Consider the following 13,217-nt stretch of genomic DNA (forward strand, 5'->3'; position numbering starts at 1 on the left):
GGTGACTGTGGAGGCCAGGTCATCTGGCATAGCACCCCATCATTCTCCTTCTTGGTCAAATAGCCCTTACACAGCTTGGAGGTGTGTTTGGGGTCATTGTCCTGTTGAAAAATAAATGATGGTCCAACTAAACGCAAAGCGGATGGAATAGCATGCCGCTGCAAGATCTGTGGTAGCCATGCTGGTTCAGTATGCCTTCAATTTTGAATACATCCCCAACAGTGTCACCAGCAAAGCACCCCCACACCATCACTACTACTCCTCCATGCTTCACGGTGGGAACCAGTCATGTAGAGTCCATCCTTTCACCTTTTCTGCATCGCACAAAGACACGGTGGTTGGAACCAAATATCTCAAATTTGGAATCAGACCAAAGCACAGATTTCCACTGGTCTAATATCCATTCCTTGTGTTCTTTAGCCCAAACAAGTCTCTTCTGCTTGTTGTCTGCCCTTAGCAGTGGTTTCCTAGAAGCTATTTTACCATGAAGGCCTGCTGCACAAAGTCTCCTCTTAACAGTTGTTGTAGAGATGTGTCTGCTGCTAGAACTCTGTGTGGCATTGACCTGGTCTCTAATCAGAGCTGCTGTTAACCTGCGATTTCTGAGGATGGTGACTCGGATAAACTTATCCTCAGATGCAGAGGTGACTCTTGGTCTTCCTTTCCTGGTTTGGTCCTTATTTGAGCCAGTTTCTTTGTAGCGCTTGATGGTTTTTGCCACTGCACTTGGGGACACTTTCAAAGTTTTCCCAATTTTTCAGACTGACTGACCTTCATTTCTTAAAGTAATGATGGCCATTCGTTTTTCTTTACTTAGCTGTTTTTTTCTTGCCATAATACAAATTCTAACAATCTATTCAGTAGGACTATCAGCTGTGTATCCACCAGACTTCTGCTCAACACTAGGGTTGAGCGAAATGGTTCGTTCATTTTCAAAAGTCGCCGACTTTTGGCAAAGTCGGGTTTCATGAAACCCGATCCGACCCCTGTGTGGGGTCGGCCATGCGGTACGCGACTTTCGCGCCAAAGTCGCGTTTCGTATGATGCGCTTGGCGCCATTTTTTCAGCCAATGAAGGAGCGTGGGCAGAGTGATGACATAGGTCTTAGGGGCGTGGACGCTTATCGTCATCTTGTCGCTTGTGCGCTGTAGCGATTTGAAATGTGCAACACCAGTTTTTCTGTTCAGGGACGGAGGGGGGAGAGAGAGAGAGACAGAGAGAGAGAGAGAGAGAGAGAGAGGGGGAGAGAGAGAGAGAAAAAAAAAATACCCATTGACTTTGCATTGGGTTTCGTGTTTCGGTCGATCCCCGACTTAACGCCATAATCGGCCGATTTCACTCGACTCGACTTTAGAGATAGTCGGGTTTCGCGAAACCTGGCTCGACCCTAAAAAAGTAAAAGTCGCTCAACCCTACTCAACACAACTGATGGTCCCAACCCCATTTATAAGGTAAGAAATCCCACTTATTAAACCTGACAGGGCACACCTGTGAAGTGAAAACCATTCCCGGTGACTACCTCTTGAAGCTCATCAAGAGAATGCCAAGAGTGTGCAAAGCAGTCATCAAAGCAAAAGGTGGCTACTTTGAAGAACCTAGAATATAAGACATATTTTAAGTTGTTTCACAATTTTTTGTTAAGTATATAATTCCACATGTGTTAATTCATAGTTTTGATGCCTTCAGTGTGAATTTACAATTTTCATAGTCATGAAAATACAGAAAAATCTTTAAATGAGAAGGTGTGTCCAAACTTTTGGTCTGTACTGTATATCCTACAGCCATCCACAGCTTCAGCCAGCTTATGTTTTTACAGAGCACACTTAATGTAATTATTCTTTTTCCTGCTTGTCCAAGTCCTATTTTGAACCACAGTTTCTTCCTTGCCTACTTTCATGTCTCCTCATTTTTCTTATATGTATTTGTATTATGTCAAATCTGATTTTATATGTGATTATTCAATAAAATCTACTTATTTATTATCTGGTGGGTTTCTTGCTACTCTTTTTTCTTTTGTTTTGGATATATTGTTTGGAGTACTCCACCTCAGTAATTATTGGGGATTGGGATTACTGTTCTAAACATAATTTTTCACTGTAATTTTTTTCAGCTGTCTCAAAGAGGTTTGATGAATATGGCATATCTGCTGGAAACACAGTGCCAGAAACATAGCACCACAGACACGAGGTGCAACCAAGATGGCCCTATTAATACCAGCTTAAACGCATGTCAGCTACCCAATTCTTATTGAATTGAAGACAATGTTGGCAATATCAAAATCATATACAGTATTTCCAATACACTTGTATTTCCCATAAGGGTTTAGTTTACTATAAACATTAAATTCCACAAATTAGAATAGTAACCTAGTAACCCTGTGATAAAAGGAAAGGAGGATTAGACATACTTTGTGATGAAAGGAAAGGAGGATTAGACATACTTAAAAAAATACAATATGAAGTTATTTAATACCATATTGTAAAGAAGAAATCTATATAATGGACTTCACTTAACAGTTCAAAACTAAGCTTTGTATAGTGTTTACTGTTCCCAACAAGGCCATTTTCAGATACCAGTGGGAACAGTACATAATTTTAATATATATAGCTCCCACTGCACACAGTCCTACATTTCAAAATGGAAAGAGGTATTTTTCCCATGAACACAACTGATATCACAACAACATATGACAGATCCAGCAGAGCATTGTGACTTCTGTTGTGGATGGAAGCCCACATAGACTAAAACATCTTCCTTATAGATCCTTTCGACCTTGGGTCTTTCCCGAATTTTAGGCAGTACCAGGTGGTCTTCTGCGAGTTGACTGGTGAGGACTTTCTAGATAATTATTTCTGAAATCTTTCTCACATTCTGAACATTCACATGGTTTAATACCCGTGTGGAACGCCCAGCTAAGGTTTGTCCATTCTTTCAGAATATCACCGATATTAGAAGTCTTCTGTATGAGTCTTTTTATGAACATAGAGTTGATAGTAGATGCTAAAACTTTTGCCGCATTCAAGACATTGGAATGGTTTCTCTCCTTTTTGATTTTTCTCATCGGTAAGAAGATTTAGTTTAGTGTCACAACGTTCCCTACAAACAGGACACTGAAATTTGACTTCTCCAGGGTGTTTCTTTCGATCCAATAGTTTAGTATCATAAAAGTATTTTCCACATTCTGAACACTGAAATGACTTCTGCATTGCGTGCATTCTTAGGTGGGCTTCAAGTTGCAGCTTCCTTAAAAAATATTGTCCACATTCTGAACATTGGAGGGTCTTCTTTTTGGAGTGAGCCCTTGAATATTTTGTAAGATTGGAAATGTCACCAAATGTTTTACCTTCTTCAGGAATTTTTAATGACCTAGAACGATATCTGAATATACTTGTGCTACCTGGTTTAGTCTCATTGATGTCTACTAAGTGAGCTAGTACTATAACCTTCGTGGGTGATGAGTCTTCTGGTTTTACATCTGTGTGAACTAAAGATGGCGAATGTTGGTCAGCACATGTATCCTTAAAAGAAGTAGGCGGACATTTTTCTGTAGAGTTGTACAAATCAGTCTCTTTAAGGTATCCTAATTGACTGGAAATTGTTTCTTCATGCGGCTGATCAAATTGACAATTGGTATTGCCTCGACATGACACTGGTTCCTCCTTAATAAGTGAAGATTGATATTGTGTACGGTAATGGCTGAGGTGTGTGAAGTCTCTTACATCAGATAACATTGGTTCAACCTTAATATGTGCAGATGGATATTGTTGTGCGTATGTGGGTACATAATGGTTGGGGTATGAAATGTTTCCAACTTCACATGACACTGGTTCTTCTTTAACATGATTTAATGTATTATGTTCATGGACTCTGGGTGTATACATCTGAGGATGGGTGATGTTTCCACCATCATAGGAGTCTGGTTCCTCTTTAATAAAGGCATATCGATTGGTGGGTGTATAACTGTTGGGGTCATTGCAGGTTTCCTGTTCCTCTTTAATTTGAGGAGCTGGATATTGTTTATGATCTGTATAAATGTTGAAGTCTGTGAAGTTTTCTTCAGCTGATGAGATTAGTTCCTCCTTAATATCAGCAGAGTGATAATGTAAATAGTCTGTGGGTGTATAACTGTTTGATGCTATGAAATCTTCATCATCTGACATGGGTTCCTCTTTTACATGAAAAGAAGGACATAATTGTGTATTATCAGAAGGTATAGGAATATCAGGATCTGTAATGTTTTCTTCATCAGATAAGACTGGTTCCTTCATAATATGTGTAGGTGCATATTGTGTATCACCTGTGGGTGAAAAAACAATGTCTCCGAGAGAATCTTCATTATTTGGGACTGAGTCATCCATATGTGTAGATAGATATTGTGTACCATCTGTGGGTGAAGAAACATCTTGGAGATTTCCTCCTTTACATGAATCAGATTCATCCATATTATGTGTAGGGTACTGTGTATCATTTGAAGCTGAAGATATAATGTCTCTGAGGGCTCTTCCATTATATGGTACTGATTCATCCATAATATTTGTAGGATATTGTGTATCATCGATGGGTGAAGAAACATTAAAGTCTCCCAGGGTCCCTCCATTACATGAGACTGATTCATCCATAATATTTGTTGAAGGATACTTTTGTGTATGATCTATGGGTGAAGAAACAATAGTGTCTATAAGGGTTCCTTCAATACACAAGACAGGTTCCTCCACAGTAAATGGATTTTCCGCTGCATTTATGGGTGCATAATTGCTGGTGTATTTTAAAGTTCTTCTATCACATGAAACTTTGGTTATATTTTTTATGGAACTCTTCATCTCATTTCTTGAATTGCTCCAAATAAAGTCATTAGGTTGGGTAGAGAAACAAGAACTGTCTTTATGTGATGATGTGTTGTCATGAATGCAACCTGTAAAATATAAATTAAATTGTTTTTTAATTTTATTTTGTTTAATCCTGTAGTGTTTTAAAAATAAGGTTGAAAGAAAACAAACAAAATCAAACAAAAAAATAAGACATTGGTTCTACAAGTCCAGCCTTTAAACCTAGACCCCAATACATCAGGACTTGCATTGCTCATGCCAATCTTGATGGGGGAAGGGTTGGGGGAGCTGAAGTCAAATGCTCCTGATTCATTAAGAGGTGCATGAATGCATCTGAGAAGTAGCCTGCATCTTTACACAAATCTTACTCCAGTCAGGGACAGTAGTTAGAGCTCTGGCATAAAGTGCGCCACAGCTCATTTTAACTGACATCATGTGGCATCATGCCTCCATCCCACCCATTTTGGTAGAGCTGTGTGAAACTGACATGATTTCACAAAGTCAAAACATTTTTGCACAACCACAAGTTGTGCAAAAAATTTTTGCAACTTATCAGAATCTGGTGAAAACACTATGATAATTCAGGGTACTAACTTTTGATATAGAGGTAGGCTAAAGAACCCAAAGACAGATGTTAATTGGTACATACAGAATAAGGAGCAAAATTCCTTTTCATATATCAGTGTATGGCAATCAGAATAAAATCGCTGGACCAAAGTCGCATCTTCAAGACCTAGCACCCTTAACTTCTAATATTATGTTAACCCCTATAGACCAGGCCTAATTTGGCCTTAATAAACATCTTTTTTAGTCACATTCCATTTGCCATGTTTTGGGGTTATACTTCCATTTTAAGCCCACATACAGTGGGGAAAAATGTATTTAGTCAGCCACCAATTGTGCAAGTTCTCCCACTTAAAAAGATGAGAGAGGCCTGTAATTGACATCATTCATAGACCACAACTATGAGAGTCAAAAAAGTCTTTTAATGAAATAAAACACCACAAAGTTTTGACAATCTTTTTATTGTTCTGCCATTCCAAAGCGAAGCCATCAATCTTCTGTAATAAAAATAAAATAAAAAAGCAAAAGTATACTTCCTGATCCGTTGTAGTCCAATATAACGAGTGTCCCACGCAGTATCTGGGGGAGATAAAGCTTACACCATGGAGTGCTGCTAATGCGACCGCTCCTGGCTGTAAGTACTGGGGAATGAAGGAGATGCAGCGGGCGAGGGCTCGGTAACTAGAGGTGACGTCACCGAGCCTGCGCTCCCTCACAGCCTGACCTGAGGTAACCTCTGCACCGTGGGAAAATGCCAGGGAAAAGGATACCGCAGGTAATGTATCTATTCTATCAATCTATCCATTTTCATTCTATCTATTCATTCTATCCATTCTGTCAATCTATCTATCTACAGGAAGTTGTTGTTTTTTCTCTGTGTGCACTCAACTTTATTGGCATTAACAAAGAGAAAAAAAATGCATGAAAAAAAAACGCACCAAAAACTGCACCTAAACCTGCATTTTTGGCGCAGCTTCTTTCCTGCCAAGATGATCAGGTTTTGCTGCAAAAAAAAACGCAGCAAAAACGCCCTGTGTGAACTTACCCTTAGGGTATGTGCACACGTAGGTGGGATCTCTGCGGATTTTTCCGCACCTGTTTTTATAAATCCGCAGGTAAACCGCCCTGGCGGTGTGCTTGGGATCATTATCATGCTAAAAGACCCATCCATGTTTCATCTTCAATGCCCTTGCTGATGGAAGGAGGTTTGGACTCAAAATCTCACGATACATGGCCCCATTCATTCTTTCATGTACACGGATCAGTTGTCTTGGTCCTTTTTGCAGAGAAACAGCCCCAAAGCATGATGTTGCCACCCCCATGCTTCACAGTAGGTATGGTGTTCTTTGGATGCAACTCCGCACTCTGTCTCCTCCAAACACGACGAGTTTTGCTTCTACCAAACAGTTCTACTTTGGTTTCATCAGAGCATATGACATTCTCCCAATACTCTTCTGGATAATCCAAATGCTTTCTAGAAAACTTCAGATGGGCCCGGACATGTACTAGCTTAAGCAGGGGGACACGTCTGGCACTACAGGATCTGAGTCCCTGGTGGCGTAGTGTGTTACTGATGGTAGCCTGTTACGGTAGTCCAAGTTCTATGCAGGTCATTCACTAGGTCCCCCCTTGTGGTTCTGGGATTTTTGCTCAGCATTTTTGTGATCATTTTGACCCCATGGGGTGAGATCTTGCGTGGATCTCCAGATAGAAGGAGATTATCAGTGGTCTTGTACGTCTTCCATTTTCTTATTATTGCTCCCACTGTTGATTTCATCACACCAAGCTGCTTGCCTATTGCAGATTCAGTCTTCCCAGCCTGGTGCAGGGCTACAATTTTGTTTCTGTTGTCCTTCGACAGCACTTTGGTCTTCACCATAGTGGAGTTTGGAGTGTGACTGTTCGAGGTTGTGGACAGTTGTTTTCCACCAAATTTTGCAAAATAAATCTTACCAAATCAGACAAGGTGATTTCCTAGATGTTTTCTCATTTTGACTCTCATAGTTGTGGTCTACCTATGATGTCAATTACAGGCTCTTCTCATCTTTTTAAGATGGAGAACTTGCACAATTGGTGGCTGACTAAATACTCCCCCCCCACTGTAGATGTATGAGGGTTTTATTTTTATTATGGCATGAATTGTAGTTGATATTTGGACCATTTTTGGAGAAAAACAAAAAAAGATCAGTAATTTGCTGTTGTTTTTTACTTTTTTACACTTTTCATATGCCACACAAAGAAAGTGTTAGCCTTATTATGTAAGTCAGTCCAATTATGGCCATACTAAATTTATATAGTTTTATTTATGTTCTCTTATTTTTATAAGAGTAAATACATTCTATTAAAAAAAAAGTCATTTTTCTCTTCTGGTGTCGTCATTTTGAGACCCTTAAAGGGGTTTTCCAGCCTTAAACTATACGTCTACAGTCACTCTATGTGCACTGGGAGGATTCGTTTGAGCAGGCGACTATGTGACCACAACTATACAATTTGAATACTTCAAGCCGCATTTGTTGTGTTTTTTCATTGTATGGTTGGAACCTGGTCTTTTTGTCTGCTCTTATTCACACACTGAGGTCAACTCTGACACATGGTAAGGTTTTTAATATTAGACAGTATATGTTCCGTCCCGATCAGGGTCACCTTGTCCACGGTGGGATGGCTTTTATGCTATTTTTGATCAAAAACAGTAGTACCAAGAACTCTGTGTTATTTAAATGCACTTTTGCTTTTTACCTATTTAGTTACAGCAGGGTTTTTGCTCATTTTGTTTCTTGTAGGTTTTGTATTCCGATTATACATGTCTGACCTCACTCAATACACTTGCATAGAACAACTTGCTTCTTGTAGGCTTTGTATGTCTTATGGCCAATGTGAAAATGTGTTTATGTGCTGCATGTATACCAACTCAAACTAGGCTCAATTTTTGTGCTTTTTGTTTGAATTTTTGCATTCTGTGCAAGCCGGGGTGTGGCCTCCATCTCATGAACTAGAAATTACATTTAAAGGCTTTCCCAGAATGGTGTCCACTGGTTGAGACCCGGTCCTTTTGTCTGCCCTTATTCACACACTGAGGTCAACTCTGACACATGGTAAGGTTTTTAATATTAGACAGCATGGGACAGTCCCGATCAGAGTCACCTTGCCGACTGTGGGATGGCTTTAATGCTATTTTTGATCAAAAACAGTATTACCAAGAACTCTGTGTTATTTAAATGCACTTTGCTTTTTACTTATTAGTTACAGCAGGGTTTTTGCTCATTTTGTTTCTTGTAGGTTTTGTATTCCGATTATTCGTGTCTGACCTCACTCAATACACTTACATAGAACAACTTGCGCATCTAGTCGGCAAATGACTGCATGTATGCAAATCACATACTTGTGATGAAGCGCCTGCCGCTGGAGAATTCTCACAGCCTGCGTGATGTTAAGATTCATCTGTCTGTAGTCACATAGAATAACTGCAGACTTTACCCTTTAAAGGGTATATCGGACTTTCTGAAAAACAAAACAAAATGTTCTGAAAACATTAACAGACAGGTAGTTACTTATTAGTGACAGGTGCTACTTATCTGCCTGTTGTGCACAGCACTGCTCTTCTCTTGCACAGCTCTGATCTTCCCTGGCACAGACTGGTCACAAACGGCTCCTGTCAGTGATTCAGCTGCCTCTGTTGACGTCACACTGACAGAGTGGTGGGAAAAGCTTAACTTCCGACCTCATTATGATTGGCAGCCGGCACCCCCAATTAGGCAGCAGGAATCTGGCTGCAAACTAGAATCATACTTGAAGTCCTGCCCTGTCGATAGAGCGAGTGGAAATGAATTTGCAGCTCTGTCGACGTGACATCAGCATAGGCAGCTGAATCTCTGGCGGGAGCAGTCTGTGACCACATTTTGCCGAGGAAGAACAGCGCCATGAACAAGATTCACGCAAGTAGCAACTACCTTCTTGTTAGTGCTTAGGCACATTTTTTGTTTTTCGGAAAGTCCTGGATATACCCTTAGTTAAACTCCTCAGGCGACAGTTGATTTTTTCTTTTTCGTGCTTTTTTTTTATCTTCACCTTCTTCCAGGAGCCATAAGTTTTTACTATTCTGTTGAAAAATTTGTGTAAAAAAATTGTATCACTGCTTTCTGAGACCTGTATCTTTATTTGTCCTTCAATGGAGCTGGGAGAGAGCTTGTATTTTGCGTGCCAAACTGTGGTTCATTTTTTGAACACATACAACAAATTGATCAATTTTATTGAATTTTGGGGGAAATTTGCTGTGGCTGAAAAGCCACAAATCTGTCAATTTTGTTTTGTTTCCTGAGTTCAACTTGTTTTTTAAAAAATGTTATCTTTTAATAGACCAGACTTTTACAGATGCAACGTTACCGATAATATATATATATTTTTTAATTTGAAAACTGGGGAAAGGAAGGTGATTTAAACTTATATTTTTTATAATTCTTATTTTTAATTTTTTACCTATTTTTTTTCATTCCCTATAAGGGGACTAAAAAACTTAGCCTGTAGCTGAGCTTTAGAGAAGTATCAGCAGGCCTTCGGGTGCCATAGAAACCCATTGTTCCCTTGCTGTCGTGTCGTTGAGGCAGATGGGAGCCGATACGTGGGCACTCCGGGATTGCACTATTTAAATGTCGCTGTCAAGGATCGACAGAAGCATTCAAGTAGTTAAGCTGTAGCGATCAATGGTATTACTGCTACAAGAAATTGTTGGCTATAAATGGAACATGCCCTCAATGGAAGAAGCCTGTTAGGCGAAACGGTGCTGTCGGGGTTGTAGCTGTGGCACATCTGTAGTTGGGCGCACACTAATGTAAGTAAGGGTACCGTCACACAGTGAAATTTTGATCGCTACAACGGTACGATCCGTGACGCTCCAGCGTCGTAACAATATCGCTCCAGCGTCGTAGACTGCTGTCACACTTTGCAATGTACGACGCTGGAGCGATAATTTCATGACGTATGTGCGATGTAGAAGCCGTTGGTTACTATGCGCACATCGTATACGATATATGTTACACCATGCGATCATGCCGCCACAGCGGGACACTAGACGACGAAAGAAAGTTTCAAACGATCTGCTACGACGTACGATTCTCAGCGGGGTCCCTGATCGCAGGAGCGTGTCAGACATTGCGATATCGCTCGAACGTCACAGATATATCGCTCGAACGTCACGAATCGTGCCGTCGTAGCGATCAAAATTTCACTGTGTGACGGTACCCTAACTCTATATCTGATGATTGCTTTGCAGCTCACTTTTGTTTTTTAGGCACTTGTCCTTAAACTAAAATAATTACCAACAGTACTAAGTACACTTGTAGTTACTATAACTTCTCGGTTTCAGAAGCACTGACTTCAGCTATATATCTCCACTGGCATGTGGCACTTTACTTAATGCTGATTCTGAATATACATTGATTTTATTCAAGCACATTTACTATAAATATTAAGTCATTTACACTCCTCAAAGTGCTTCTAAGCCCCCAACCCAACTACTGATAGTTCTCATTTTTACAACACCATTTTTTTTAGGGACCACATCACATTTGAAGTCACTTTGAGGGGTCTATATGATAGAAAATACTCAAGTGTGACACCATTCTAAAAACTGCACCCCTCAAGGTGCTCAAAACCACATTCAAGAAGTTTATTAACCCTTCAGGTGCTTCACAGGAATTTTTCGAATGTTGTTTTTTTTAATTTTAAATTAACATTTAACTTTTTTTCACAAAAAGTTTACTTCAGATCCAATTAGTTTTGTTTTACCAAGGGTAACAGGAGAAATTGGACCACAATAGTTGTACAATTTGTCCTGAGTACGCCGATACCTCATATGTGGGGGTAAACCACTGTTTGGGCGCATGGCAGAACTCGGAAGGGAAGGAGCACCATTTGACTTTTCAATGCAAAATTGGCTGGAATTGAGATAGGACACTATGTCGAGTTTGGAGAGTCCCTGATGTGCCTAAACAGTGGAAACCCCCCAAAAGTGACCCCATTTTGTAAAGTAGACCCCTAAGGAACTTATGTAGATGTGTGATGAGCACTTTGAACCCCCAAGTGCTTCACAGAAGTTTATAATGTAGAGCAGTAAAAATAAAAAATCTTATTTTTTTTCTCACAAAAATGATTTTTTGCCCGCAATTTATTTTTCCAAGGGTAACAGGAGAAATTGGACCCCAAAGGTTGTTGTGCAATTTGTCCGGAGTACGCTGATACCCAAGATGTGGGAGTTAACCACTGTTTGGGTGCATGGCAGAGCTCAGAAGGGAAGGAACGCCATTTGACGTTTCAATGCAAATTGGCTCGAATTGACATAGGACACCATGTCGAGTTTGGAGAGTCCCTGATGTGCCTAAACAGTGAAAACCCCCCAAATGTGACCCCATTTTGGAAAGTAGACCCCCTAAGGAACCTATGTAGATGTGTAGTGAGCACTTTGACCCACCAAGTGCTTCACTAAAGTTTATAACGCAGAGCCGTGAAAATAAAAAATCTTTTTCCCACAAAAATGATTTTTTTTAGCCCTGGAGAAACTGGACGCTGATACCCCATATGTGGGGGTAAACCACTGTTTGGGAGCATGGCAGAGCTCGGAAGGGAAGAAGCACCGTTTTACTTTTTCAACGCAGAATTGTATGGATTGAGATCGGACGTCATGTTGCGTTTGCAGAGCCCCTGGTGTGCCTACAGTGGAAACCTCCCAATTCTAACTCCAACCCTAACCCCAACACACCACTAAGCCTAACCACACTCTTAACCCTAATCCCAACCCTTACCACACCCCTAAACCGAACACACCCCTAACCCTAATCCCAACCCAAACACACCCCTAACCCCAACATACCCCTAACCCTAATCCCAACCCTAACCATACCCCTAACCCTGACACACCCCTAACCCAACCGTAAACGTGATCCAAACCCTAAACCCTAACCCCAACTTTAGCCCCAACCCTAACTTTAGCCCAATCCTAACCCTAATGGGAAAATGGAAATAAATACATTTTTTTTATTTTATTATTTTTCCCTAACTAAGGCGGTGATAAAGGGGGGTTTGATTTACTATTTATAGTGTGTTTTTATGTTTGGCAGCTGTCACACACTAAAAGACGCTTTTTATTGCTAAAAATATATTTTACGTTACCACATTCTGAGAGCTATAATTTTTCCATATTTTGGTCCACAGAGTCATGTGAGGTCTTGTTTTTTGCAGGACGAGTTGACGTTTTTATTGGTACCATTTTCAGGCACATGACATACAGGTCCTTCTCAAAAAATTAGCATATAGTGTTAAATTTCATTATTTACCATAATGTAATGATTACAATTAAACTTTCATATATTATAGATTCATTATCCACCAACTGAAATTTGTCAGGTCTTTTATTGTTTTAATACTGATGATTTTGGCATACAACTCCTGATAACCCAAAAAACCTGTCTCAATAAATTAGCATATCAAGAAAAGGTTCTCTAAACGACCTATTACCCTAATCTTCTGAATCAACTAATTAACTCTAAACACATGCAAAAGATACCTGAGGCTTTTATAAACTCCCTGCCTGGTTCATTACTCAAAACCCCCATCATGGGTAAGACTAGCGACCTGACAGATGTCAAGAAGGCCATCATTGACACCTTCAAGCAAGAGGGTAAGACCCAGAAAGAAATTTCTCAACAAATAGGCTGTTCCCAGAGTGCTGTATCAAGGCACCTCAATGGTAAGTCTGTTGGAAGGAAACAATGTGGCAGAAAACGCTGTACAACGAGAAGAGGAGACCGGACCCTGAGGAAGATTGTGGAGAAGGAC

General features: G+C 40.2%; 1 protein-coding gene across 2 annotated transcripts in view; it reads right to left on the minus strand.

Moving 5' to 3' along the window:
- Window positions 1–2,440: 2,440 nt before the first annotated feature.
- Window positions 2,441–13,217, minus strand: part of LOC138665345 (oocyte zinc finger protein XlCOF7.1-like) — a 75,364-nt gene continuing 64,587 nt past the window's right edge. For both annotated transcript variants that reach the window (XM_069752739.1, XM_069752740.1), the window contains exon 5: window positions 2,441–4,912. In XM_069752739.1, coding sequence (XP_069608840.1) covers window positions 2,949–4,912 — 1,964 coding nt within the window. In that variant the 3' untranslated portion in view covers window positions 2,441–2,948. The remainder of the gene's footprint in view (window positions 4,913–13,217) is intronic.

The sequence above is a fragment of the Ranitomeya imitator genome, chromosome 2 (genome assembly GCF_032444005.1).
Source record: "Ranitomeya imitator isolate aRanImi1 chromosome 2, aRanImi1.pri, whole genome shotgun sequence".
NCBI lineage: Eukaryota > Metazoa > Chordata > Amphibia > Anura > Dendrobatidae > Ranitomeya > Ranitomeya imitator.